The 26,256-nt window shown below is 43.6% G+C and overlaps 1 protein-coding gene across 1 annotated transcript in view; it reads right to left on the bottom strand.

Moving 5' to 3' along the window:
- The window catches only part of AKAP12 (A-kinase anchoring protein 12), an 86,641-nt gene extending 61,607 nt beyond the window's left edge, over positions 1–25,034 (bottom strand). Inside the window, exon 1 of the mRNA XM_046669927.1 lies at positions 24,726–25,034. Within this exon, the coding sequence (XP_046525883.1) occupies positions 24,726–24,887 (162 nt within the window). The 5' untranslated portion in view covers positions 24,888–25,034. The remainder of the gene's footprint in view (positions 1–24,725) is intronic.
- Between the last annotated feature and the right edge of the window lie 1,222 nt (positions 25,035–26,256).

Here is a 26,256-nt window from a genome sequence, read left to right on the forward strand (position 1 = left end):
TGAGGAAGACTGGCCCTAAGCTAACATCTGTACCCATCTTCCTCTACTTTATATGTAGGACGCCTACCACAGCATGGCTTGTCAAGCGGTGCCATGTCCACACCCGGGATCCGAACCAGTGAAGCCCGGGCTGCTGAAGCAGAGTGTGCACACTCAACCGCTGTGCCATCGGGCAGGCCCTGAGCATTTCTGACAAAACGTTTCTGATACACTTGAATGAAATTAAGATCTATTATTCCAGTGAACTTCTTCCCTGTCACTCTACCCTTCCTCCTCCAGCATCACCACTCATACCACGTGATCCTCAGGAACTGAGGGTAACCATCTTGGTCCCATCCTTTTAACCAGTCTAACAATAATTATTTAACCATTCTCTTGTTCTGTTCAATGTCCCAAAGATCTTCTATACAACGAAAGCCAGGCGTAGAAATGTACAAAGACTGATGCATGAGAATGTCACCATTTTGCAACCCCCAGTGTGATTCGGGCGAGGATCATCGTGGATGCAACACATTGGCAACAGAATAGTTGGCATCGAACGATCATATACCCCACAGAGGAAAGTACAGCTCTAACGAAGGGATGTGGTGGGTGCCCTTAATCAAATCAGCAAACTCAGCATCCCCTATAACGGGGCAACCAGGACTTTCTAGGACTCCTGGTGTGATGTGACAGTAAGTACTCAGTATCAGGTAGGCATAGTCTTGCTAAAAATGTTCAGCCTGATCTAATCATAGAAAAACAAATCTGACAAATCCACTATGCAAGAAACTGGCCTGGGCTCTCCATAAAAATAAATCCTGTGAAAAACAAAAAGGCAGGAGAAGTATTCTAGTTTGAGACTAAAAGAAACTTAACTAACTGAATGCAATTCGGGGACCTTGATTAGATTTTTTTTTAATGTAAATGTAAAAGACACTTAAGAAATGAAAAGGGAAGTTTGAATACGGACTATATATTAGATATCATTAAATTAATGTTAAATTTCTCAAGTGTCATAATGGCGCTGTGGTTAAGCGGAATAGGAATTTATTCTTAGGAGACAGTACTAAACTCCGCAGAAGTGAAGTATTTTGATGTCTCAGAGTTCAGTTAAGAACAAAAGCTTACAAGAAAGAAGGAACGCACATCTGGGGAAGCGTCTGTGACTGGTGCATCTTATAGAAGAAACCGCTTCTGTGTATTTGGTGAGAAACATATTTAACAGAACTTCTCGCCACCATCATTTGTGCCTGCCATGGGAACATTTTATTATTCGAGCAACTCCCCCATCTAGAAACAGTACTTCTTATCTAAGTCAGGACTGTAAGAACCATTTTTTCAGAAGCCAGAAAATCATGTGCTTTAATTGCACATGACATGATGCAGAATGTTCACTTGGACTCATCATGGTGTCTGTCATACACACGTTCATTTCAGAAGACATCTTTAGTTTTTAGCTTTACCTGGGCGTATAGAAAGAATACCAGAAATTTAGTTCACTAAAGACAAGGTGGATCAATACCATTAGCCATCAAAGAAATGCAAATCAAAACCACGATGAAATACCTCTTCACCCCTACTAGGATGATGATATAGTCATGTGCCGCATAAGGACATTTTGGTCAACGATGGACCACATCTATGATGATAGTCTCATAGCATTAGTACCACATAGCCTAGGTGTGTAGTAGGACCATGCAGCGTTGTATAAATACACTCTATGATGTTCACACAACGACGAAATTGCCTAACGATGCTTTCTCAAAACATCCCATTGTCAAGCGATGCATGGCTTTAATCAAAAAGGCAGATTAACAAGTACTGGGGAGGATGTGGCAAAACCAGAACTCTTACACTGATGATGGGAAAGTAAAATGGTACAGCTGCTTTGGAAAACCACCTGCTAGTTCCTCAAAAGGTTAAACAGAGTTAACACGTAACCCAGCAATCCTGCTGGTTGGTAAATACCCAAGAGAAATGAAAACATATGTGCACATAAAAACTTGTACACTAATGTTCATAGCAGCATTATTCATAATAGCCAAAAAGCGGAAACAACCCAAACATCCACCAACTGATGCAAGAATAAATTAAACGTGGGGTATATCCATATAATACATTATTATTTGGCAATAAAAGAAATGAAGTACTGATATGTGCTACGACATGGATGAACCTTGTAAACATCGCATTAAGTGAAAAAAGTCAGACACAAAAGGCTGCATGCCATGCAATTCCATTTATATGAAATGTCCAGAATAGGCAGATCTTTAGAGACAGAAAGTAGATTAGTGGTTAGCAGGGACTGGGGGGAGAGGGAAAATGGGAGGTGACTGTTAATGGATATAGGGTTGCTTTGGGGGGATTCAAAATGTATAATAGATTATCATGATGATTAAACAACTCTGTGAATGTACTAAAATCCACTGAATTGTACACTTTAAATGGTATGTTAATTATATCTTAATAAAGCTGTTATTTAAAAGACCTAGAACAATTAATACTCTTCCAGCTATTGAGACTAGGAAATAGCTCAAGGGAAAGTCACCCATCAATAACTTCCTGGTGGAAATACATCTGGCTCTAGTGTTCATTTCCGATTAATTACAAACAAGATCTACAGTGCTTCTTGAGCAACAATAAAATGTCGTGACAAATCAGATTTAAATGGTATTGACTCCTGAAGTAAACAAAATACACCCTTTGATTATGAAAACCCTCCCCAGATGCCTTGGCAAATTCTTGATAGAAATAATCTCCTTTTCTACTAAATTTGGAGGGGAAGACTGAATAGCATGACAGGTCTAAAAAGTTATCGAGAGAAATTCTTCACTAAATTAAAAAAATTTAGGAAGGATTTAGGACATGAAACTTAAAAAATCTTAAAACTCAGATGACATTTTGGGATTATCATCCACTCTAGAATGGGCAGGGCACGGTTACTGATAAGCCACAACTCCTTTTAGAAAGACAGCTAAATCTAAGGAGAGCCATTCATATGTCTGCAGAAATCTTTTATGAAAAAGATTTCACCTAAGATTCAACATCTTTCATCTTGACCATGAGATTGAGTCATTAGACATTAAATGTTTCCCATACCTGGTACTAGGGAGCTTCCTTCCAACATTCTTAACACAGAATTCATATTACACTAAACTTTGATATGCCTCAAATTTTAATTCTTTCCATAATACTAAAGCAAAGTTTTAGGGGCCAGCCCCGTGGCACAGCAGTTAAGTGCACACGTTCCACTTCGGTGGCCCAGGGTTCGCTGGTTCAGATCCCGGGTGCAGACATGGCACTGCTTGGCAAGCCATGATGTGGCAGGCATCCCACATATAAAGTAGAGGAAGATGGGCATGGATGTTAGCTCAGGGCCAGTCTTCCTCAGCAAAGAGAGGAGGATTGGCAGATGTTAGCTCAGGGCTAATCTTCCTCAAGAAAAAAAAAAAGTTTTGCAAGTTGATCAAATACACTGAAAATTATAAACCCAAGTCTGTGTCAATATTGACAGATTCAACCCAAACTTAGATATAGATAGCTGCCAAAGTTTTATTTTTGTTTTAAATACACATATTTCAGAACATGTTCCATTGTTTTAACAATGGTGACTTGCTTGGTCCCATGAGGGTTCCTGGGTGAAAGCTTAGTAGGAAATCAAAGGATAAAATGGGGTCTTTCAGGGCTGGCATCTGTCAGGCAGGAAGGTGATGCCCAACAAGCATGTGTGGGAATCAGAACTGGGGCAGGCTACAAAATCACTTGGCTCTCTCCAACAGCAACGCCTAAAGAGAAAGGTTCGGAGGGCCCGAAGCACGGATGTCTCCCTATTGGACACGGAAAAAACTGGGAGCCTGGAGACCCTGCTTTGAACCATCTCAGCTACCACTAAAAGGAAACTGCATCCTACGCTTTCCATGGAGCCTTTCTTTTCCACTGTAATTTCCCGTCATTATCCCTGTTACTTTAAGCCTATGAAAAACCTCATTAATTAACAGCGAGAGCTTGCCAACCTGTGAGAACAGCTACGGTGTCTTTTTACAGTTGCATTCTAGAAATTTAATAAAACTTGATAACAGAGATCAAAAATGGTATACAGGGGCTGGCCCAGTGGTGTAGTGGTTAAGTTCATGCACTCTGCTTTGGCGGCGTGGAGTTCCCGGAACTACACACCACTCATCAAGCCACGCTGTGGTGGTGTCCCATATACCAAATAGAGGAAGACTGGCACAGATGTTAGCTCAGCGACAATCTTCCTCAAGTAAAAAAAGGGAGATTGGCAACAGATATTAGCTCAGGGCCAATCTTCCTCATACACACACACACACACAAAATGGTATGTGATGACTACAGACACAAAATCTGGTCCTTTGTTCTATAAATCTATAACTCACCTTGCAAAATTTGTGATAAGAAATGGGGTTGGCGCTATGAAGACCACCCTATTCCAAATAACTCTACTCCAAACCCCACATTCTCTGTCCTCCAGGATTTGGCATTTTGTGGACTCTGTTATGACAATTAAAATACCCAGCTTTTTGGGGCCAACCATGGTGCAGCGGTTAAGTGCACACGTTCCGATTGAGTGGCCCAGGGTTTACCGGTTTGGATCCCACGTGTGGACATGGCACCACTTGGCAAGCCATGCTGTGGCAGGCATCCCACGTATATAAAGTAGAGGAAGATGGGCACGGATGTTAGCTCAGGGCCAGTCTTCCTCAAAAAAAAAAAAAAAATACCCAGCTTTTTACTTCCCTCCTGCTTTTAACCCAGATCCTCTTTTATCCTCAATTCTGTCCCATATTGATCTATCTGTTGCTTCTTCCATAATCCTAAAAATGGAAAATGTTAAAGAAAGTTTTGAAAAGTTGAAATGATCTAAGACACTGTCATTCTAACACCTCTTCATTTTCATGTACTCCTTTTAAATTTAGCCACATACATACAATTTTTATAGAATGGCTGTTGTGGAGTACAGTTCTGCATATTTCCCCCATTTTGAAACCATAAACATATCCCCAAGTTGTTACAAATTCTTCTCATGTGTCCTTTAAATGACAAGGACCAGGTGTATGTACCACACGTAATTCACTTAACTGAGCTTTTTTTTAACGATTGGCACCTGAGCTAACATCTGTTGCCCATCTTCTGGTTTTGTTTTTTCTTCTTCTCCCCAAAGCCCCCCAGCACATAGTTGTCTATTCTAGTTCTACGTCTTTCTGGTTGTGGCACGCGGGACGCCACCTCAGCGTGGCTTGATGGGCAGTGCTAGGTCCACGCCCAGGATCCAAACCGGTGAAGCCCTGGGCCCCCGAAGCAGAGCCCAAGAACTTAACCACTCGGCCATGGGGCCGGCCCCTTAGCTAATCTTTCACTATCTTAAGACAATGATAAACACTTGTAATAAACATTTTATGGAATATAGTTTTCCTTCCCTTGTATTATTTATCTGTTGAATTTCCAGAACTAGGAGCAACAGAACAAAGAATGAGAACATGCATATGGTTCAATGCATTGCCAAATTGCTTTATATTTGATTTTTGTTAAGCACAGGAATTTATGCATTTCAACGGGATGTTTATCTTCCGTCTCCTTAGATGCAGTCTTCTCTCCCTCTCCTCCAGAGATCCAGGGCCTCCCTCTGTCGTCTACTGCGTGCCTCCAGTCTGTCTGCTCTGGCGCACTGAGAGCTAAACCCCTCTTTATCCCAAAACACTGTCACCATCCCTAAGTTTGGAAAAAAAGACCAATCCATCATTCACTTTCTATTCTAACTTTTCAATCATTTGTCACTTTGAATGTCTGCCTTCACTTCTTATGCAAGTTCATAAAATATTAACTCAGTCAAGGCCAAGAAGTGTTTTATACCAGGCAAATTTTCCTAGAATTATCAGTCAATTACGTTTATTCAACCGTACATTTGGCCAGCCTAGATTTAAGGAGAGTTGCTGAATTGCTCAATTTTGTCAAATCTCTGGTGAAATCCCGAATCATCATTAGTATATTCTAAAAAATCTTATAGTACGGGAAACTGAATAACAAAAAAGACTAGGAAAAGAAGAAAAAACAAAAAGGAAAATTAAATAAATTTGATTATTGGGTTTATTTTTAGTGACCAAGCTGACTCTTAGTGATCACCAATTTCTCCTCACCTATCTGCTGAGCAATCCATTCTAGGCCAGGAAAGATGTTATAATCACCATTAACTGTGGTTCCTTCTGATGCAAAAGACTGTTGGAGGATGGATAAGGAGAAAGAACAGCTTTTACATATGTATGTATGTTAGATTTTTTAATAAGCCTTATTATTCTTGAACCCGTTAAAACTTTTTTTTTGCTGAGGAAGATTAGCCCTGAGCCAACGTCTGTTGCCAATCTTTTTCCACTTTATATGTGGGTCACTGCCACAGCGTGGCTGACAACTGGTGTAGGTCCACGCCTGGGATCTGAACCCCAAACCTTGGCTGCCAAAGTGGAGTGCACCAAACTTTACCACTAAGCCACGGGGCCAGGCTCTATTCTTGAATTTTAAAAACCTGAATTTAAACGAAGTGTTCCTTTCTTCCAGAAGGTTAATATATTCAGGTTCATTTTCTTCTGCTATATTTTTTCAAGTTCATTTTCTTCTGCTATATTTTAAATCTACTGGATTGAAGTTGGTTGAGCGAACTGATTTAATGGGTCATGAAATCCCTGCAGTGACTATTTAAAGTTCAAATAGCAACAGGAGCCCTTTTCTATACTTCTGATTTTCAAAACTTTTTAGAAAGAGCCAGCTGGATTCCTATGAAGGAAAAGTTTTAAGCAGCCATAAGAACCTAAGTCAGATCAGTTAACAAATATCACCTGCCCTCAGTTATTCAATGGCGACATTTTTCAGCTAAGAATATTTTGGGAGTTGGCCCCGTGGCCTAGTGGTTTAAGTTCAGCGCACTCCGCTTCAGTGGCCTAGATTCCATTCCTGGGCGCGGACCTACACCACTCATTTCTGGCCATGCTGTGGTGGCAACCTACATGCAGAGTGGAGGAGGACTGGCACAGATGTTAGCTCTGGGTGAATCTTTCTCAGCAAAAAAAAAAAAAAAAAAAAAAATTTTGATTACTAAAAACCAGTGAACCATACACTTTAAATAGGTGAACTGTATGTTAGGTGAATTTTATCTCAATAAAACTGTTGCAACAAAGAAAAGAATGCTTTAATTTACATGTATAAATTTAACTTTGTCCTTAAAACATAAGCTTTTAGACAAATTCTATTTCCCCAGATTTAAGCTTCAGTCTATATCATCCTCTGCAAATGAGATTTTTGAAGGTAAAGTCATTATTTAACCAGAAATATTACATATATGTTTATATTACCTAAAACTGTATCTTTAACATGCATTTGGGTATCATGCTACTTTGATGCAGAATTTACTAGAAAGGAACCATTTATGACTTTTCATTAAATATTGATCTTATTCTTTTCTGATGTTAACAAGGAAAACTAATCAATTACTTTAAATATATAACATTTTAGAGCTAATAGGCTTTTGTCTGTTGTCCTCAAGGCGTGTCAGCAATTCATTCAAGGCCCCTTTCAGGGCCACACCCTGCTCCAGCTGACATCTTGGCACACACAGACTGCCGGGCCATCCTCCAAGCTCCTGGTCTCCATTCCCTGCCTTTCTTTCGTTCAATCCCTTCCGTACACCACTCGCTTTTCTCACAGAACAGTCCTTCTCCCGATCCCAAACTGGAGTCTGCACTGACAGGGGAAGAAAACAAAAGGCAGAGATTTGAAGTGGGTGGGCTCAGCTTCAAGAAGCAAGAGACAGGGGCCGGCCCCATGGCTGAGTGGTTAAGTTCGTGCGCTCCACTTTGGCGGCCCAGGATTTCACTGGTTCGGATCCTGGGCACAGACATGGCACCGCTCATCAGGCCATGCTGAGGCGGTGTCCCACATGCCACAACTAGAAGGATCTACAACTAGAATACACAACTATGAACTGGGGGGCTTTGGGGAGAAGAAAAAAAAGGAAGCTTTGGGGCCGGCCCGGTGGCACAGTGATTAAGTGCGCATGTTCTGGCTCTCGGCGGCCTGGGGTTCCCCAGTTTGGATCCCGGAGACGGACATGGCACTGCTTGGCACGCCATGCTGTAGTAGGCGTCCCACATATAAAGCAGAGGAAGATGGGCATGGATGTGAGCTCAGGGCCAGTCTTCCTCAGCAAAAAGAGGAGGATTGGCAGCAGTTAGCTCAGGGCTAATCTTCCTCAAAAAAAGGAAGCTTGGCAATAGATGTTAGCTCAGGTGCCAATCTTTAAAAAAAAAAAAAACCACAATGAAATAAACATGTCCCAGGGAAAGAGATGGACAGTTTCGGACTCAACATCCGTAGATGTAATGGTAGCCAGGGCAGTGGACCAAGATGTCTTCAGAGAGCTCGTGGAGTAAAATGAAGAAACAGCAACAGGAGGAATTGACTGTTTGTTGAATGGATGCCTCAATGACCAGTTTTGCAGGAATATAACTAAGAGAGTTGTGAGTTAGAGAAAGCCCAAAGCTACTAGCTCAGGAAGTAGGTAGTAATTCTAGTTCAAAAAGCAGTAATTCGCCGGCCATTAAGTACTAATTCGCCTGCCAGATTCTCAGAGAATCACCCGTGAGTCAAAAAGAAAATTTAAGTTTAAGAGAAGAAAGGACTCTGAAAAAGTCACATGAACACATTTTTTCACATATAAGTCTAAAAGGCTGACAATTTCAGCTAATAAACCATCTTTTATATACAAGCAAAGAAAATGGGCTTAAACTCTGAAGTATACTTAAACTCTGCCCAAGGTGGTGGAAAATTGACTTCAGTTATGTAAACGCTTCTTGGAGGCCACGCTACCCTACACTACATGGAAAAGCATTTAAAAGTAAACAGAGGCCATGAAAAGAGCTTCACTTTGTCACCACACTCACTCACTGAATGGAAGAATATATAGAAGATGAAAAGAAAACACCCAACAAACCATTGGTTTTTGTCTTCTCTCCTAACCCTCAAGAGACACTTGGGGAATGAAGGATAAGGAGGCAAAAGAGGGAAGTCGAGTGGGATATATACACCGGCAGGCAGAGGGCCTCTCAGACCACAGGCTTCCTTCCACTTTCTGTCTCTATCTATAAAGCCATCATGTGCAGAGAAAAATGGCCAGAAGCAGGAAGACCAATTTGAAGATGGATGCTGCATATATTACACTGGATAATTAAAACTGGAGAATGAGGAGAAGATCTGAGGAAGCAGAAGTAGGACCAACAGAACTTCACGATGGGCTGGATGTTGGTGAGTGAAAAGAAGAGCAAGAGAAAGACGGTGATACCATTCTGCAAGATGGGGAAGATACCAGAAGAGAGTTCTCTTTACTGGGGGAGGAGGTCAGCAAAGGGGACAGAAGAAACGCCGTTCTTGAGGTAAACTTGTCCAACGCATAGATACGTGGGACCGAAACTTGGCGGCTATAACCGATTGTTAAAACCCTGAGAGAGGGCCAGCCCCAGCGGCCTGGCGGTTAAGTTTGGCATGCTCCACTTTGGCTGCCAGGGTTCAGTTCCTGGGCATGGACCTACACCACTCATCTGTCAGTGGCCATGCTGTGGTGGTGGCTCACATACCAAAAGAGGGAGATTGGCAGCAGATGTTAGCTCAGGGCCAATTTTCCTCAGCAAATAAATAAATAAAATACAACCCCAGGAAGAGGACAAAATCCTCCAAGGACAGTGCCTCCATCTGGGCTGGCCAATCAGCTGGGGGATGATCCGAAGGGAGGAAATGTGTTTAAATGGAATGGGGGGACCAGCCCCAAGGCCCAAGTGGTTCAAGTTCCACACACTCTACTTCGGTGGCCCCAGGTTCACGGGTTCAGATCCTGGGAGCGGATGTACTCCACTCACCAGCCAGGCTGTGGCCACATCTCATACACAAAATAGAGGAAGACTGGCACAGATGTTAGCTCAGGGCTAATCTTCGTCAAGCAAAATTTAAAAAGAGGAAGACCGTCAATGGATGTTAGCTCAGGGTGAATCTTCCTCATGAGAAATAAAATAAAATGCAATGGAATGGGGTTCAACAGGGTAAAGCAGGATGGATGAACTAGGTCGTCAGGAGGGCAGAGCAGGGAGGGAGAAGACGGTCACCGTATGGGCCTGGCAGTCAGTGACGCCCAAATTAAAGAGAAAAATGAGCGATACTGATTGTTATTTAGGTCTCCAACGGCCTCCACACCCAGAGAACTCTGATCATGGCCTGGCATCAGCTGTCTCCAGGCCATGATAGGGTGGAAGAGTGGGGACACGATCTGAATAACTAGCTGGCCAATAAAGACGAATCGTTTGCCGTTTACTTGATATCTTGCCATTCCTTGCTACCTTAGCAGATATTGTAATACATCCTGAAATCCTAGAAAGGCAGAGAGCATCAGGATCTTAGGAGCTGTCTAGTATTCCAGATCTTGACAGTATAAGAGACATCTTCTCGGCATCATAGCCAAGGCCCATGTCACATTGCAGTGGTACCCACCTGACCCAGACAAACAGGGGAAACCTCGAATATTGAACTCAAGAGCTGGTGAATCAAAAGCTCCACTTCCTAGTTAAATTTTCACTTTGTTGACTCTTTTCTTTTTTTTTTTTTTTGAGGAAGATTAGCCCTGAGCAAACATCTGCCACCAATCGTCCTCTGTTTTGCTGAGGAAGACTGGCCCTGAGCTAACATCCATGCCCATGTTCCTCCACTTTACATGTGGGACGCCTACCACAGCACAGCTTGCCAAGCGGTGCCATGTCTGCACCCGGGATCTGAACTGGCGAACCCTGGGCCACCGAAGTGGAGCGTGCAAACTTTAACCGCTGCACCACCGGGCCGGCCCCGACTCCTTTTTTAAAATGATCCCAGACCTCATAGAAGCTATCAGCTCTTGGTCAGATAGGAAAAGGCAAGTCCAAGTGCCCAAAAAACGGCCTGGTGCCGAACAGGTCCACAAATGCAACAAACTTTAGTGAACGACAGTCACTAGGAGAAGAGATTCTGTTTTTTGTATTTCTCCATGCACCTGATCATTAAGGTTTATGCATTTATTAGTTTCCTCTCTCCAGATTCCAGCCTTGTAATCACCACAGAAGCGCTCAGTCAAACAAGTGTGTTAGGAGCCCTCAGACGTGGGCAGAGCACACAAACTGGCAGACCCCGTCTCTCATTCACATCAAGTTACAGCTTTGTGTGAGAATAAACACACGAAGTGACACTGAAGCAAAGGGCCAGTAAGTGGATATATTAAACTTATTTATATGTATAAGCTAATTTTTAAAATAAACAGTTTTAGTAAATATTTATTATGGAGGAGGAGTCAGTATTTTATGCCTAAATTGACTTGTTCCTGCTTATATGGCCTAAAGCAATCTTACAAGAATAGCCCCTACATTAATTTTTAGGTTTCACAAACCAGTAACTTTCTTAAAAATTTAGCTTAGTTACAATCCCAGAATACAGTTATTTGCTTTGATTTGCTTTGATCAGACTCAAGGAAAAAATATATCAGTGTCTTTCTCAACTTATCCGAGGCCGAAAGAAGCCAGCTGGTCAGCTCATACCAAAGGAATCATAAGCTTTGGGGATTTTTCCTTCTTCATGACCATAAAAAGCAACAAACGGGTGACATTTCCTTTACTCCTCTTTGCCAGAGGAAGAATTTGCAACTCCATTCAAGAAGGCTCTGTTTTGACCTCCCGTGATCTTTGTTCAAGTTCACAAACGGTTACAATACCTCCAGTATTCACGGCAGGAGCTGGAAAGGGTTTGAAGAACACAATAATTTACAGCATTTAACTCCACAGTAGTCCAATTGTCTCTGGCCCCAGAAAATACAGTTAAGAGAAAGTTTAAAGGAATAATGTGGCTTGCACTGGGATGTTTAGCTCTAAGCACAATTAATTAAGTGCCACAGAAACTGAGTCTATAGGATTATTAGATTCAATGCAGACTGAAAATAAAAATCAAATCTGATGCGATTATCTGGATTATCTGAACAGTGAAATTAATCCAAAGTGTACTCAAATCCCAAAATTTTAATTTTCTACTCCTTTCTCAACTTTCTACTTCTTTCTCTCTCAACTCCCAAAAATGTATCAGCAAATCTTGGGGCCCGCCCTGTGGCACAGCGGTAAGCTCAGCACACTATGCTTTGGCGGCCTAGGTTCGCGGGTTCAGATCCCAGGCGTGGACCTACACTACTGTCAGCCATGCTGTGGCAGTGACCCACATAGCAAGTGGAAGAAGATTGGCACAGAAGTTAGCTCAGGGCTAATCTTCCTCAAGAAAAGAAAAACTGTAACCCAAATTTCCTAGACTATTTTCCACTCAGTTGTTTTCCCAACATGAGGTTCTGTCTTGCCTCATCATTTTATTATTTTTATATTTTTATTATTTTATTATTTTCTTGCCTCCTTCTCTGAAGCATCTCCATTCTTCAACACTTGACCATAAATTCCATTTTCTCTGTCCTAGCTCAGGCCGCTATGAGAAATTACCACAGACCGTGTGGCTTAGACAACAAACACTTATTTCTTGCAGTTTTGGAGGCTGGACGTCCAAGATCATGGTGCGGGACAATCTGGCTCCCGGTCTGGAGAGTCTCTTCCTGCTTTGCAGAGGGCTCTCTCTCCTTGCACCCTCATTCGGCCGAAAGCAAGAAAAGGAAGCGGGCTGTCTCATGTCTCTTCTTCTAAGGGCACTGATCCCATAGTGAGGGCTCCCTCTCCACGACCTAATCACCTCCCAAAGGCTCTATCTCCTAACACCATCACATTAGGGTTTAGAGTTCCAACATATGAATGTGGGGGGGACACAAACATTCAGTCTGCAACATCCTCCACATCCCCTCTCCTGGTACCCCAGTGTGTATATGCTCTCTCCTGCCTTTGGGACTTGTCATGTTTGTGCCTCTTGCCCAGCACTCAGCTACAATTCAAGGCAAATATGGTTTCCCAGATCTTGCGAAGTCCACTACAGACGGTGGGCACTGCGGTCAGACATAGTTATGGGGACTCAGCTGGCCCACTGTGGCGCTTCACGCTGGCAGCAAAGAAAGACCCCCAGCTGATTTAACAAGAACTCCCCGATTTTCCTTTTCTCCCTAAATATACTTACACATCGTCTATTTTCATTTGCCATTTAGTCTTTACATAATTTTTTTCCAAGATCATGCAATTAAGAAAAAACACATCAATCACCTCCATGATTTTTTAGTCACGAATCTATAGGCCTAGCTTTTTATTTTTGGTATTGGGAGCGCAAGCACACGTGGCCAAGCTGCTACTTTTAGTCCAGGCTTCCTAGAAAGGGAGAAGTTAATTTAGCCATCTAATTTGCCTAAGACTAAAGCACCTTGGGTAAGAAATAAGCAGGAATCCAAGGACCCTAGAGACTGCTTGAGAAACTTTCCCTGACAAATGTACTCTCTAAACCATGACCTACTTCCCTGAATACTCCAGCATTCTTCGAATTCCTCCCTGTCATGGAAGACTGTTTATCGGGCACAGTTCCAGGCGGGACTTGAACTCTCCCGTCACTGGTGCAATTCCAGATAACAGTGTAGGTCCCTTTTTGGTCACCACAGAATCTCCATATAGGACAAAAACATTTGGGGCATTCAAAAGACCTTAGTGTGTCTTTCATTAGTATCAAACGAATAACCAATCTTCATTTTAATCAAACGGAACAAATTTTCTGTACTGTAAACAAAAGACAGATCTAAAACTTTCATCAAATTGAGTTTTAAGTAAACTTAAACTCTCGAAGGTGGGCTGACCCGGCGGTATAGTGGTTAAGTTTATGCGCTCTGCTTCAGCAGCCCAGGGTTCAGATCCCGGGCACAGACTGACACACCATCAGCCATGCTGTGACGGCATCCCACACACAAAAGAGAGGAAGACGGGCACAGATGTTAGCTCAGGGACAATCTTCCTCAGGCAAAAAGAGGAAGACTGGCAACAGATGTCAGCTCAGGGCCAATCTTCCTCACAAAAGAAAACCACAAAAACCTCTTGAAGGTTTTACAAAGAAAAACTCAGATATGAAATGAAATCAACTGGGGTTTTGCCCCCATTACTGTCAACTATTTCTTGTTTAAATTTTATATACTAGCTTTTATCCCAATTAAAGAAAAGATCTCAATCAGGACTGATTTAGTAAATTTTAGCCGTGACGTGTTCCACTGCTTTTCAATAACTTACTTCATATAAAATGAAGCAGAACAAGCATAAAAATTTCCATTCAAATATTTGGATTAACATAAAGGAGTTAAGAACTCATGTCTAAATATTGGTTTTCTGAAATAATTGAGAAAAATTCATCATAGAGAGGCTGGCTAATTCTAAGCATTTGCCTCTGGATTCTAATCCTATCCCCACCCCTAACCCCACCCCCAGCCCCAGTTGGTACTGCAGTGTATATCAATCATAAATTCAAAGCAGATCGACCACATCTAAGGTTGAACTTTGCATGGCATTCAATGTGACTGGTGTGGAATAAGCCTTTTTACATATAGAGCCAAGTGGAGGATAATTTCAAACAAAAGTTTCTTAAGAGGCATGCGACAAGAGTTTGGTAATTTAGTGAAAAATTATCCCCCAGAACTGAAAATGTACAAAAAGGTTAAGACCTCCATAATACATGAACAATCTTGTTTTCTGCATCACAACAATATGTATTTACAAGGAAAACTATCAAGGATGCATTGAAGCATGACAAATAAGGATGGTCAATACAGAAAATTGATCATCGCACCAGACAAAACCCAGAGCCTGGAACGGCTCAATTCACTAAGAAATCATACGCTCAGACAGGAAGAAAAATAGCAAACCATAAATCGTCCTCTGAACAACAAACCAAAGGGCAGACACTGGAGATGGAAAAAATGACAAAGAAGAAATATCTTCTTTAAAAGTAAGGATAAACATTCCTCAGGCTACCTAGTGTCTTTGCCTACAAATGGAGGGAATACAAGTCAACCACCAGGCTCTTTGATTTGTAGGTGGCCCCAGATGCTCAGGGGTGGAATAGTCTCAGTGGCAAGATGAAGCGGTGATCCAACAGCTGTTCAGTCCAGCGGCATCTATTTCATCCAGTCTTCTCTTCTAATAATACTCACTTTTGGTTCCACCTTTCCCATAGCGGCCACCACCAGTTCCTTCCACGTTATCATCTCTCATCCTGGGCCATCGGCTGTTCCTCCCAGGGCCACCCCTCGGCAAGCCTAGATTGCCCAAATGCTCCTGGTCTCCGCTCTGAAACAGACCACTCTTAGAGAAGTGATACTGATCACGTGGATGCCCTCTGTCATTCCCTACAGAGTCTGCCGCAAACCCCTTCCTTACTTTCGACGTCCCAAGCTGTTCCCATCATGCGACATTCTCCCTTCTAAAGACACTTTCCATTTAAATCCTTGTTTGGCATGGTGGGTCACACAGCAATAGGCAACTGAAACAGACGTCATGGGAAGATGTTTTTGTCTGACTACTGAAGAAAGTAAGTTATTTAGAATTCCAAGTCTTGAAACCTCGGTCATATATATATATATTTTTAAAGATTTTATTTTTCCTTTTTCTCCCCCAAAGACCCGCAGTACACAGTTGTATATTTTTAGTTGTGGGTCCTAACAGTTGTGGCATGTGGGACGCTGCCTCAGCATGGCCCAATGAGTGGTGCCATGTCCGCACCCAGGATTCGAACTAGTGAAACCCTGGGCCGCCGAAGCGGAGCCCGCGAACTTCACCACTCAGACGGGGCCAGCTCAAAATCTCGGTCATTTTTGACTGCCCCTATGCCCATACCCTGCGCCCAGTCCCACTGCCCCCTGCTAATATCTGATACATCATCACAGCGTGGAAACGTCTGCCGACACAGCCTCCCCAAGTCACCCCTTCCAGTCTCACTTCGCCCCACTCTCCTATAGATGTCGTCTCTGCCGTGTAGGAGACAGTCTCCCAGGAGTCCATCATCCACTCATGGGGCGTTTCTGCATCTTTGTTCTTCATCAGAAGCCTTCACTGGCTCTCTGTTGCCTGTACTGCTCCTAAAATGACTGGCCATGACCCTATTCACCATCCTCTTTCCATATTTCCTTCCGAACCTTCAGCTCCCCAATATGCCCTGCACTTTCTGGTCTCCCAGCCAAGAGCCTTTTATCCGCCTGCAACACTTTCTTTCTACAGGACTTATCTGGACAATTCAGTGAGCAGATATATACCAACTAATGACAATTCTTTTTTTTCTTTTGAGGAAGACTAGCCCAGAGCTAATATCTGCTGCCAATCCTCCTCTTTTTTTGCTGAGGAAGATTGGCCCTGAGCTCACATCCATGCCCATATTCCTCTACTTAATATGTGGGACACCTACCACAGCATGGCTTGCCACATGGTGCCATGTCGGCACCTGGGATCCGAACCGGCGAACCCCAGGCCACTGAAAGCAGAACATGCACACTTAACCACTGTGCCACTGGCCCGGCCCTGGCAATTCTTCTACTGTCCATCCAACTTATTTGAATGATTGTTACTGAATACTTCCTCTAGGGGAACCCCAGCCCCACACCTAGATGATGAGGTGCTCAAGAATAACACTGTGTGTTCTTATTTCTTAATCTCCCAAAGCACCTACACCAGTGTCTTCCACACGGTAAGTGGTTAGGAAATACCTGACTATCTTTAATGCATAATGTTATTACACACCAGGAAAACAAGCTAAGTTTAGAAGATAACATCTGCTCCCCATTTGTTAACATTTCGGTAAACTCACCACAACCACGAGACCAGGGCAACACCTGAGATGTAGGATAGAGAAGTATTTTAAACCATGGGCTTGCTCTCATAATGGACGCTCCCTTAATGCTTTTAATTTACTATACAAAACACAGCAGGAAATTTTTTAAAGTAAAAAGAAATCAATCTAGGGCTGGCTGGTGGCGCAGTGGTTAAGTGCACACGTTCTGCTTCAGCGGCCTGGGGTTTGCCGGTTCGAATCCCAGGTGCAGACATGGCACCACTTGGCACGCCATGCTGTGGTTGGTGTCCCACATATAAAGCAGAGGAAGATGTGCATGCATGTTAGCTCAGGGCCAGTCTTCCTCAGGAGAAAAAGAAAAAAGGAGAAGGATTGGCAGATGTTAGCTCAGGGCTAGTCTTCCTCCAAAAAAAAAAAAGAGAAAGAAATGTTCATGGAGTCAAGATGGAACAGTAAAGATGTGGTGGGGAAAGCCAGACCCCTATTCTGATTTTCAACGACTTGGCTGGGTTTTAAGCTTTCTTCACAGATTTATGGACCAGCCAATTGCCATAAATTGAGCCCTCAGCCACTGTCTTACCTTCCTAAAACAAGGGAAGTTTTAAATTGATAAATGAGGAAAGAGGTTTAAGAGGCAATCCTTTGGAAACAGAAAACATAACATAAATAACGCCTCCTTCCTCAGAAAGGATAAGGGCACTGGATTCAACACCTATTGACCCCGAATAGCACGTTCTATTTCGAAGGCCTCTACTGGCAGCACACTTGTTTTCGATACAGTAGAACAAAGGAATGAAATTATGTAGGAGAAATATTTCCCTTTATTTTCCCCTCAAGACGTGTGGAGGGGAATACGTACTGTTCCAGCATCATCTGAAACCCTATCTCCCACCCACACAAGCTCCAACCCCAGTCAGCCTGGGCTCTCCATCGGCTCCTACACCCCACAGCCCTTCCTCAAGCCGATGGTGGCTACACCGGCAAATCAGAATACCTGATGAGCATGAGACTGCGGACTCTCAGACCCTTCCATGCCCAGGATGCTGAGTCAGTGCATCTAGGATGGGACCCGGGGGGCCTTTAAAAAGCTCCCACAGTGACTGAATTGTACAGCCACGTTCCAGAGCCCGGGCGAAATTTAATCTCTCAATACTCCGCAATTTGCAATGTCTGCATATAATAAGCAGACCAGCCAATGAGTCGTCGTAATCTCCCTTTCTTAAATTTTGGCTTATCTCATTTTCAAATCAAACATAACATTGACATTTTACTAAAACTGGGATTAAGGTGAGGCAGAACGAAACTCCTGGGTCCTCCCCTCACCCCACCTTTTTTAAACATCAGAGAAACGGTGGGGAGGACGACCACCTTTGACCTTGAAGGAACTCTTGTATGAAGAGAAGCCTACCGGCGTCTGGAAGACCCTGTCATTGCCCGTGCTTTGAGTTTTTCTGGGAAAACACACTGATTCCAGTTAACAGAGCCAGACTGTCGTTTGCTGTGAGAATGAGAAGGAGCCCAGGGGAGGGCCTGCAGCCGACTGCTCCCCCAGGAAAGGATTCCTGCTGCCCCCAATCCCTGAGTCCAACATTTCAGGGATCAGAGGAATGAAGAAATTTCTGGCAACCAGATGATTCTAGATTGTCCCCAGAGGAGAAATTTTAAAATTGATAGCTCAAGAAGTAGGTCATTGTCCAAGAAAATAAAATGAAAGACAGTTTACTAATTTGGGAAGGAAAATGAGTAAACAAGAGCAGTCCTTCAGCCACCATTTTACTCTTAAACTTGCCTTTTCCCTATTTTAAGTAATTCCTGGGTAAAAAAAGAAAAAAAGTCTTTACAAATTAATTAATAGTAAAATAAACCAGAGCGTTTAATGCTGAGAGTCAGTGCAGTTCACGATCAGGCGGAGCACAGAAGATAAAGCATATACATATACTATACATGACAAGGCGCTCAACTTCGCAATTAAAAATGTGTCAAGGAATTTGAGGTGCCAACTGAGGTGCAGATTGGCAAATATCAGAAAATCTGATAGCCAGTGAGGCAAAGGCATCGGGAAGCCAGTGCTGACCTCCACAGAGCAGGGAGGCAAAGTGGCAGAATCTCTCTGGAAGGTCATTTTGGCAAGAACTATCAAAATTCTAAATGCATATAAATCCTGTGATCCAACAATTCCACTTGCAGAAATCTATCCTAGAGATGCACTTGCACACATACAAAGAGATCTGTGCTAGAGTATTCCCTGCATCAATTTATTACAGCAAAACTCTAGGACTTTTAAAACATCAATGCACAGGACTGGTAACATCATTATGGTACTTCAACCCGTAAAGGAGAAGTTTACATAGCCACTAATTATAAGCCATTCTTACTAATAATAAGAATGGGGGTAGATCTTCATGTCCTGATATGAAAAGACATCCAACATCTAAAGTAACAGAAGGTAAGGGATATGATCTTATTTGTTCAAAGGAAAACCTGGGGCTATTCTCATCTATGTCCTTGCACATACAAAAAGTTTGTGAAAGAACATTCGAGAAACCAACACTGATTTCAAACTATTGTTAACAGTGAATACTTGGAGGGTGAGAGGAATGAAAGACTTTCACTTTCACCATACTCCACAAATGAAGGTTCTCAAAGTTGACCGTCTTAGAAAAACAAACAAGAAATGCATCCTGTTATGCAATCACTTTAAATAAAAATCCTTTAATAAGAGTAAACAAGTGCTTTTGATCATCTTACAAGGCCTGTATGATTCGAGAATGATGATGTCAGATCTACAGTCAGTTTTAAATAAGTAAACTCAAGTACTCACAAGAAACACAAAGACTGAAATTATTACAGGTTATTAATATCTTCACCCCAATCTTTTTTTAATTAACATTTTTTTCCATTTATCTGTTTATTTTCAGATGGACATCATAATATATTTCGAGGGGCTGTCTCCGTGGCCGAGTGGTTAAGTTCGTGCGCTCCACTGCGCCACCCAGGGTTCGGATCCTGGGCTCAGACATGGCGCCACTCGTCAGGCCACCTTGAGGTGGCATCCCACATCCCACAACTAGAAGGACCTGCAACTAAGATATACAACTGTGTACAGTGGGGTTTGGGGAGATAAAGCAGAGAAAAAAAAAAGACTGACAACAACTGTTAGCCCAGGTGCCAATCTTCCAAAAAAAAAAAAAAATCTCAAATTCTGTGTAGATTGCATCATGTGACAACATGGATGGACCTCGAGGGTATTATGCTCAGTGAAATAAGTCAGAGGGAGAAAGTCAAATACCATATGATCTCACTCATAAGTAGAAGATAAAAACAACGACAAACACATAGCAATGAAGAGTGGATTGGTGGTCACCCCAATCCTTTTCTTAGATGTACTAACGAGTAGAGAACAAAAGGATGGTCATAGGTACAAAACCTTACCCTTATATTCTCTAATAAGGTGCTGATTTGCCAGAAAATGATCCCAAATCGAAATAGACAAGTCAAATAATTATAATTATAGATTTGACAGAATTTTTTAAAAGAATTTATTGAAAATAAGCTTACACATTTATAAAATATAGTGCTACTTCCAAGCCCAGCTTTTTTCCTATTTTCCCACTGTATTATTTTAAAATGAAACCCTCTAAACTGTAATTTTTTGAGGTTACAAGAGAACTAAGAATTGGGTTCAAGGATATTTAGTTTTGTTTTCTTCATAAGCTAAAAGTCCTGATAGATTTTTCTCAGCACGCAGACTGCTGTAAATTCTAATTTCTCCCTTTATGAATGACTACGGCATGCAGAATGACAGGGGCCAAGGATGAGTGCCATTTAGCGTGATTTTCCTTTCACTAGTATTCTATCACACTGAGTATGTGCTAAAACTGATGAAGAAAAAGAAAAAAAATTCCTAGGACCTTGTAAAACAAAACATTTTATTTCCATTTTATTAATTATCCTATAAGATACCAAACGAGAATAATCTTTATAACATCACTTTACAGTCATCAAGGCAGAGATCTGTCGATGCAAAATGAATTCAAAGAGGATGACATTTGGGGCCTGTTCTTCACAGAGGGAAGTATTTCAACTGGAAATTTCCACTCATCTCATACATCTAAGAGCCTAAAAGGCTATTAATGGATTAAAAGGGAGGCCCTGCCATCCTCACAGGCTATCATTATCCTAAATGACCATCCTCACACCCACTTCTCCAATTTCTGGACTGTATTCTCATCAGAAAACAGCGTCTCTTCTAATCTGGGGGAAATGCATAGGAATACAGGTAGCCACGCACAAAAACACCATTCTATTAACAAACACAGAATTCTCTACTAATCTTCTTAAACTTTGGTCCTTTTAGTGTAAAACTGGTGACATAATCACATTATAGGCATCTTCATTCTCCATTCCCGTTGTGGAAACAGAGGGCAAGTGGGAGAAAGCATCCTACTTTAGGGTGGGAGAGGAATTATGAAATGCAGCTGGCCAACTCAGTTGTCTGTTTTCATGCACGAAAGGTAAAAACATCCTTAACTCTACTAACAAGACAATGGATTCTTCTAGTTGAGTACATCTTGATGTTTGGCTGCTTCTCAGCTCTTGTAACCAAATGGAACCAGAGCTGAAGGACTGTCAAGAGTCCCCATCTCCCCAGCTACCAGGTGCATTGTCTCTCAAATCATCGACTGAGCAGGAAAGACAGAAAGGCTAATTCAGAGCGTTATGATTGTCCAGATGGTCTAGAGATTGGCTCCAGAAATCAAGATTTGCCAAAAACACATTAGTAAATGTGTCATTGGTCACCCCACCCTTGACTGCTACCTGAATGAAAATACTCTTTTGGAGATAAATTTCTGAAACACAGTTGATGGATAATGAGGCTTCATTCACCATCTGTGTTCAGGCAAGCTAATCTTCCTACCCCTGCAGTAAGCAAAATGGCCAAGTCTCAAAAAGCACACCTGGAAAATTCCTGATCGAGCCATTCCCCGCCCCAGAAGTAACACATAGAGACTGACTGGAAGATAAGACTCCTTCCATTTTATTGAACTACATCACAGATAAAACCGGGACTTTTGCCTCAGTGCATCTAAATGTTAAGCTTGAGTACTCAAATCTGTATAACTTTCCATTTGACCTGATAGGGCTGATAATTCAATTAGTGTAATGTCTTTTGAGGTGCAAGCACTTACTCATTGAGTAACTGGTAACTAAAATTAGCAGAAAAAAGGAAAAGTAAACTGAGTTGCTAAGAGGCAGCACGCATATGATGTAAATATCATTTAGATGGAAAAAAATCTGCTAATAGCCTTGAATTAATAATCAGCATTCTGGGGGTGGGGGAGATGTATTAGTCTAAACCTCCCAAATGTCCACAAATGCAATCAAGAAAGCTTAAGATGTAATTCATAACTAATTCAATGTATAAAGTGGTCTCACTTGAGCCATTCGTATTTGTCTGAGACTAAAGGCAACTCAGAATTGCAATGCCAACAAGCCATTCTATTTCTAAAGAAATAGAAACCAAGGTCCCCAAATCTGAGGGTTTTTCTGCCAAAATATTCCCTTGGTCTTTGGTGAAAAGCGGATGTGGTCATAATGAAAATATTCACTTTGGTTAATAACCCAACAGAATGACTTGACTTAGTCACTATCTGATACATGAGACAGACCGTGATGATGAGAAGGTCAAAGGATAAACTGTAGAAAAAGCAGATGAGCCAAGGTGTTCCCCAGCTTGACATCCTCCAATCACAATCCAGGAGTCAGCAGCACCCTCCATGCCAGGTAGCATGTCACATGGAGATGCCTCACATGGGGGAACATCTGTTATGAGCAAAACCAGATATGGTCCTTGGCCTTGTGCTGCGCTTAGAACAGCCAAGATAACACTTATTAGTCAACTCACTAAACCCACAAATGTGGGAACTGCTGAGAAGGGCCCGTGGTACCATGGGAGCCTAGAACGGCAGATGTGATTATTCAGAGGTTAGGAACTGGGGCTTAACAGGGAGAGGAGGGGAGGCAAGAGCTGTGTGCTGAGTCATTCTTCATTAAGGAGTCCTTTTGAGAAGTCTTAGGTCTTCAAAACCTGAGTAATAAATTTTGCTAGTGGAAATGAAAAACTACACATTTTCCAAGGATACACGTAAGTGTATTGATTTATCTCCAAATTGATAACTGGGCAGTATGCCAAAAAGTTCAGCGATATTCTGGATGTCATTTAAGTAATTTTTTAAAGGAGGTCGTCTGGCTATTTCAAGATGGTGGTGACCAGGAAAGAGGGAGAAAGATAAGGTTATGGAAGAAGGATGAAGAGAAGACAATGGAAGGAATATTTTCTAAATGAACAAACTCAAGTTTCTTGGGAAGGGAATAAGTACCATATTTCAGTGTGAACTGTTAAGAAAACTTGAAGGACTAGTAAAAGCCAAGGGAAAAATGTCCCCTGATTGCAAGCTTTAGCAATTACACCTTAAAATTTCTTCCATTACTGGGCTCTAAATGCTGTTTATGCAGCCATTTTGACGGTAGTGGGCATCAATCAGTGATGTACAGTTAAATATTAAAATGTGACTTAGACCTCAAAAGGATGGTACATTCCTTAGGCCCAAGGTTTGGGCATCTCTTAGAAAATCTGGGTATTCCAAGCACGGTTAGTACTTGTTAGTATCTATAGCTCTAGGGACCATGGGTATTACTAGTTGTAAGTCAAAGACTGGAGGTGATCTAGTTACTAAGAGCAGTCTCTTGGCCCAAACTAGACTAGGACAGCTAATGAGGTCAAGGCAATGAGACTAGTTCTGTGAAATTTACCTGGACTTCAGCCTTTTTTTTTTTTTCACACTGTAAACACCTACGCCTCCTGAGGCAACTCTTAAAGGTCCTCAACTATACTGTATCCTCAAATTCGACACATGGGTTTTTTCTTAAATATTAAGCGTGGTTGTCCACATCCTCCTATAAGGATATCACAAAACGGGTTAGGGGAAGCCTTGCTAATGAACACACGCGCTGGAAAATAGATCTAAAATACAGCGATGGGAACAAGTCCCAATCTTGGCGCCTGTAGTGGCCAAGAACAAATATTTCAGCCTTGAAGACTAAGACCATAAAATGCAAAATTTCTAAGAGGTTCAGACTGCCTCCATAGACCGGCGTACTGCAGGGAACGCTCGCTTACGCCTCTGACCGCATCCTCGGAGAACTTCTAACTACTGCTCCAGTATTTGTTTATCCAACTGAGTCCACAGGCAATGCACGGAGCCAAAAGGAGGACGCTGCCTTTTTGCTAAACCTGTCATTCCCTTTGGAAGTGCAGCGTCTGCCCAGGTTTTCTTTGGCTCCGAGCGAGCTACACCCCAGGTTTTCTCTGCATCAAGAAAGCAGTGTCTGCTGGAGCCGCTGCCGCAGGAGGACAGGGTACCAAACCCGGGTTGCTCCAGCCACAGCTAGTACCAAAGGCGGTACGCGGCGGGAACCCATGGGTGGCCCGTTCGCCAGGCTGCAACACGGGTCATGGCCCAACAGCTGACTTTCCGCATCCGGGAGAGGGGGGGGGCTGGGGGCTCGACACGCTCCGCCCGTGGTCAATTCTCCACGGACTCCCCCAGGCAGCCCATCCGTCTCGGGCTGGGTGGTTCCCACCGGAAGAGTGTGGAAAAAAGGCTCCGTGAGCGGCGGGCAGGACGCGGATTTTATTACTGCGGATGGCGCAGTCGCCTCCCCTGGAGACCCACGACAAAGATGCGAGCCCCCGCCGCGCGCGCTGTGGCTGCTCTAGTCCCGCCCCGGCGCAAAAGACCCTGAAAAGCCCAGAAAGAGGAGTTGGTGCTCCCGAGTTGGCAGATGGGCTGAATGGGTGGGAAGTTGTCGCAGGCAGGAATCGGAGAGACCACCAGCCTCCCCACCCCCGCCTCCCCGGGGCAGGTGGCCCGGCGCGCCCGTACCTTGCTGGCGGGGTCCGGGGCGGCGAGGGCCGGGTCCCCCGAGGCGCCGGGCGCCGCCTCCGCCGCGGGGCCGCCGCTGCTGGGCTCGGGCTCGGCCGGCGTCGCGCTCCCCGCCTCCGGCTGCTCCGGGCTCCGCTGCTCGGTGGAGCTCCCGGCGCCCATGGCTTCTCCGCGGTTCTCCCGCGCCCGGCAACCCGGTTACGCCTTCCCCAGCCGCAGGGACGCGGGCAAGAGCAGAAGCCGCGAGGTCCCAAGAGCGCCCTCCTCTCGCGTCCTCCTCCGAACGCGCCCAGGCTGCGAATGAAGGAGACGCGCTCGCGGCAAACTCCTTAAAAGAAAAAAAAAAAAAAAAAGCCACCTCTTTGCCGCCTCCTCCTCCTCCCCCTTGTTTTTCCCCTGCTTCATCACATGAGCACAGCCCCAGACACGCCTTGCAGCAGCATCTCCCCCCAGGCTGCTGGGACCCGAGGCGCAGTCAAAGCCTCGAGCCAGGGTCCCGGCCAGCAGCCCACCCCGACCCCAAGGCACCACCCGACCATAAACCGCCACTAGGGCTGGGGGGCGACCCGGGGCTGCCGAAGGTGAGGGTAGGGCCGAAAGCCCCCCGGGAGATTGGCTTAGCTGGGGTTTATTAAATGAGTGCTAACCCAAGGCAGGGCTTCTGCCGCAGCTGACTTGCAACTTGCCCAGAAGCGAACCCAAATCACCATTTGCTTTCCTTTACATTGTGTTTGCCTCCGAAGAACCTTCGTTCCTGCCTCCTCCTCGTTAGCAGGAGACAGCGCTCCTTGGCTGGTCCGGAGTCTGACCATATTAGGACACCTCACGTGGCAGGAGCAGGGAACCGAGAGGTTAATGCAGTCAGGCCACAGATGAGGTGGGCCAGGCGGCCCCGCGCTCTCCTATCATCCGAACCAGTGATGTCAGGCGATGCCATCAGCGACAGTGGCCGCCCTCCTTCCCTGGGGAATTCAGGGAAATGAGACTGTTACTGGAAGTGTGCCTGTGCTTTGAGGGCCTGATGCTGGCGGTCCAGGCCACGTCTCCCTAGGCCATGCTGAAACCTGACGACGTAGATCTGTTCATTTGCCATCAGTATTTCTCCATGATAATGGCTTTAAATAACGTCAGCCAAGTGGCTTGCATTCTTTCCCTTCATCCTCTTGAGTATAATACACGGTATAGGACTATAGCAGGCAGGCAATAAATATTTGAACCAAATTAAATTTGTTGCTGGATTATTTTGCACACAAGCCTAAAGGTGATGGGGCTGGAAGAAAAAATACCCCAGTTCTAACTGGCAACTAAGTGCCTTACCTTTTGCAAACAGTTGGAATCGTCATTAAAAATGAAGAAACTTTCGGAAGAGCGGAGCTAGATACCAGATAAATATCCCATACTCAGATTTGGTGCAATTAGTATAATTTAGTACAATTGATGTGAGCAGTAGTTGAGCACTAGGATATTTGGGGCCTAATTAATTCCATGTAGTATAACAGCACCCTGAGAACCATAGGTTAGTTTCCGGCAG

The sequence above is a fragment of the Equus quagga genome, chromosome 8, assembly GCF_021613505.1.
Source record: "Equus quagga isolate Etosha38 chromosome 8, UCLA_HA_Equagga_1.0, whole genome shotgun sequence".
NCBI lineage: Eukaryota > Metazoa > Chordata > Mammalia > Perissodactyla > Equidae > Equus > Equus quagga.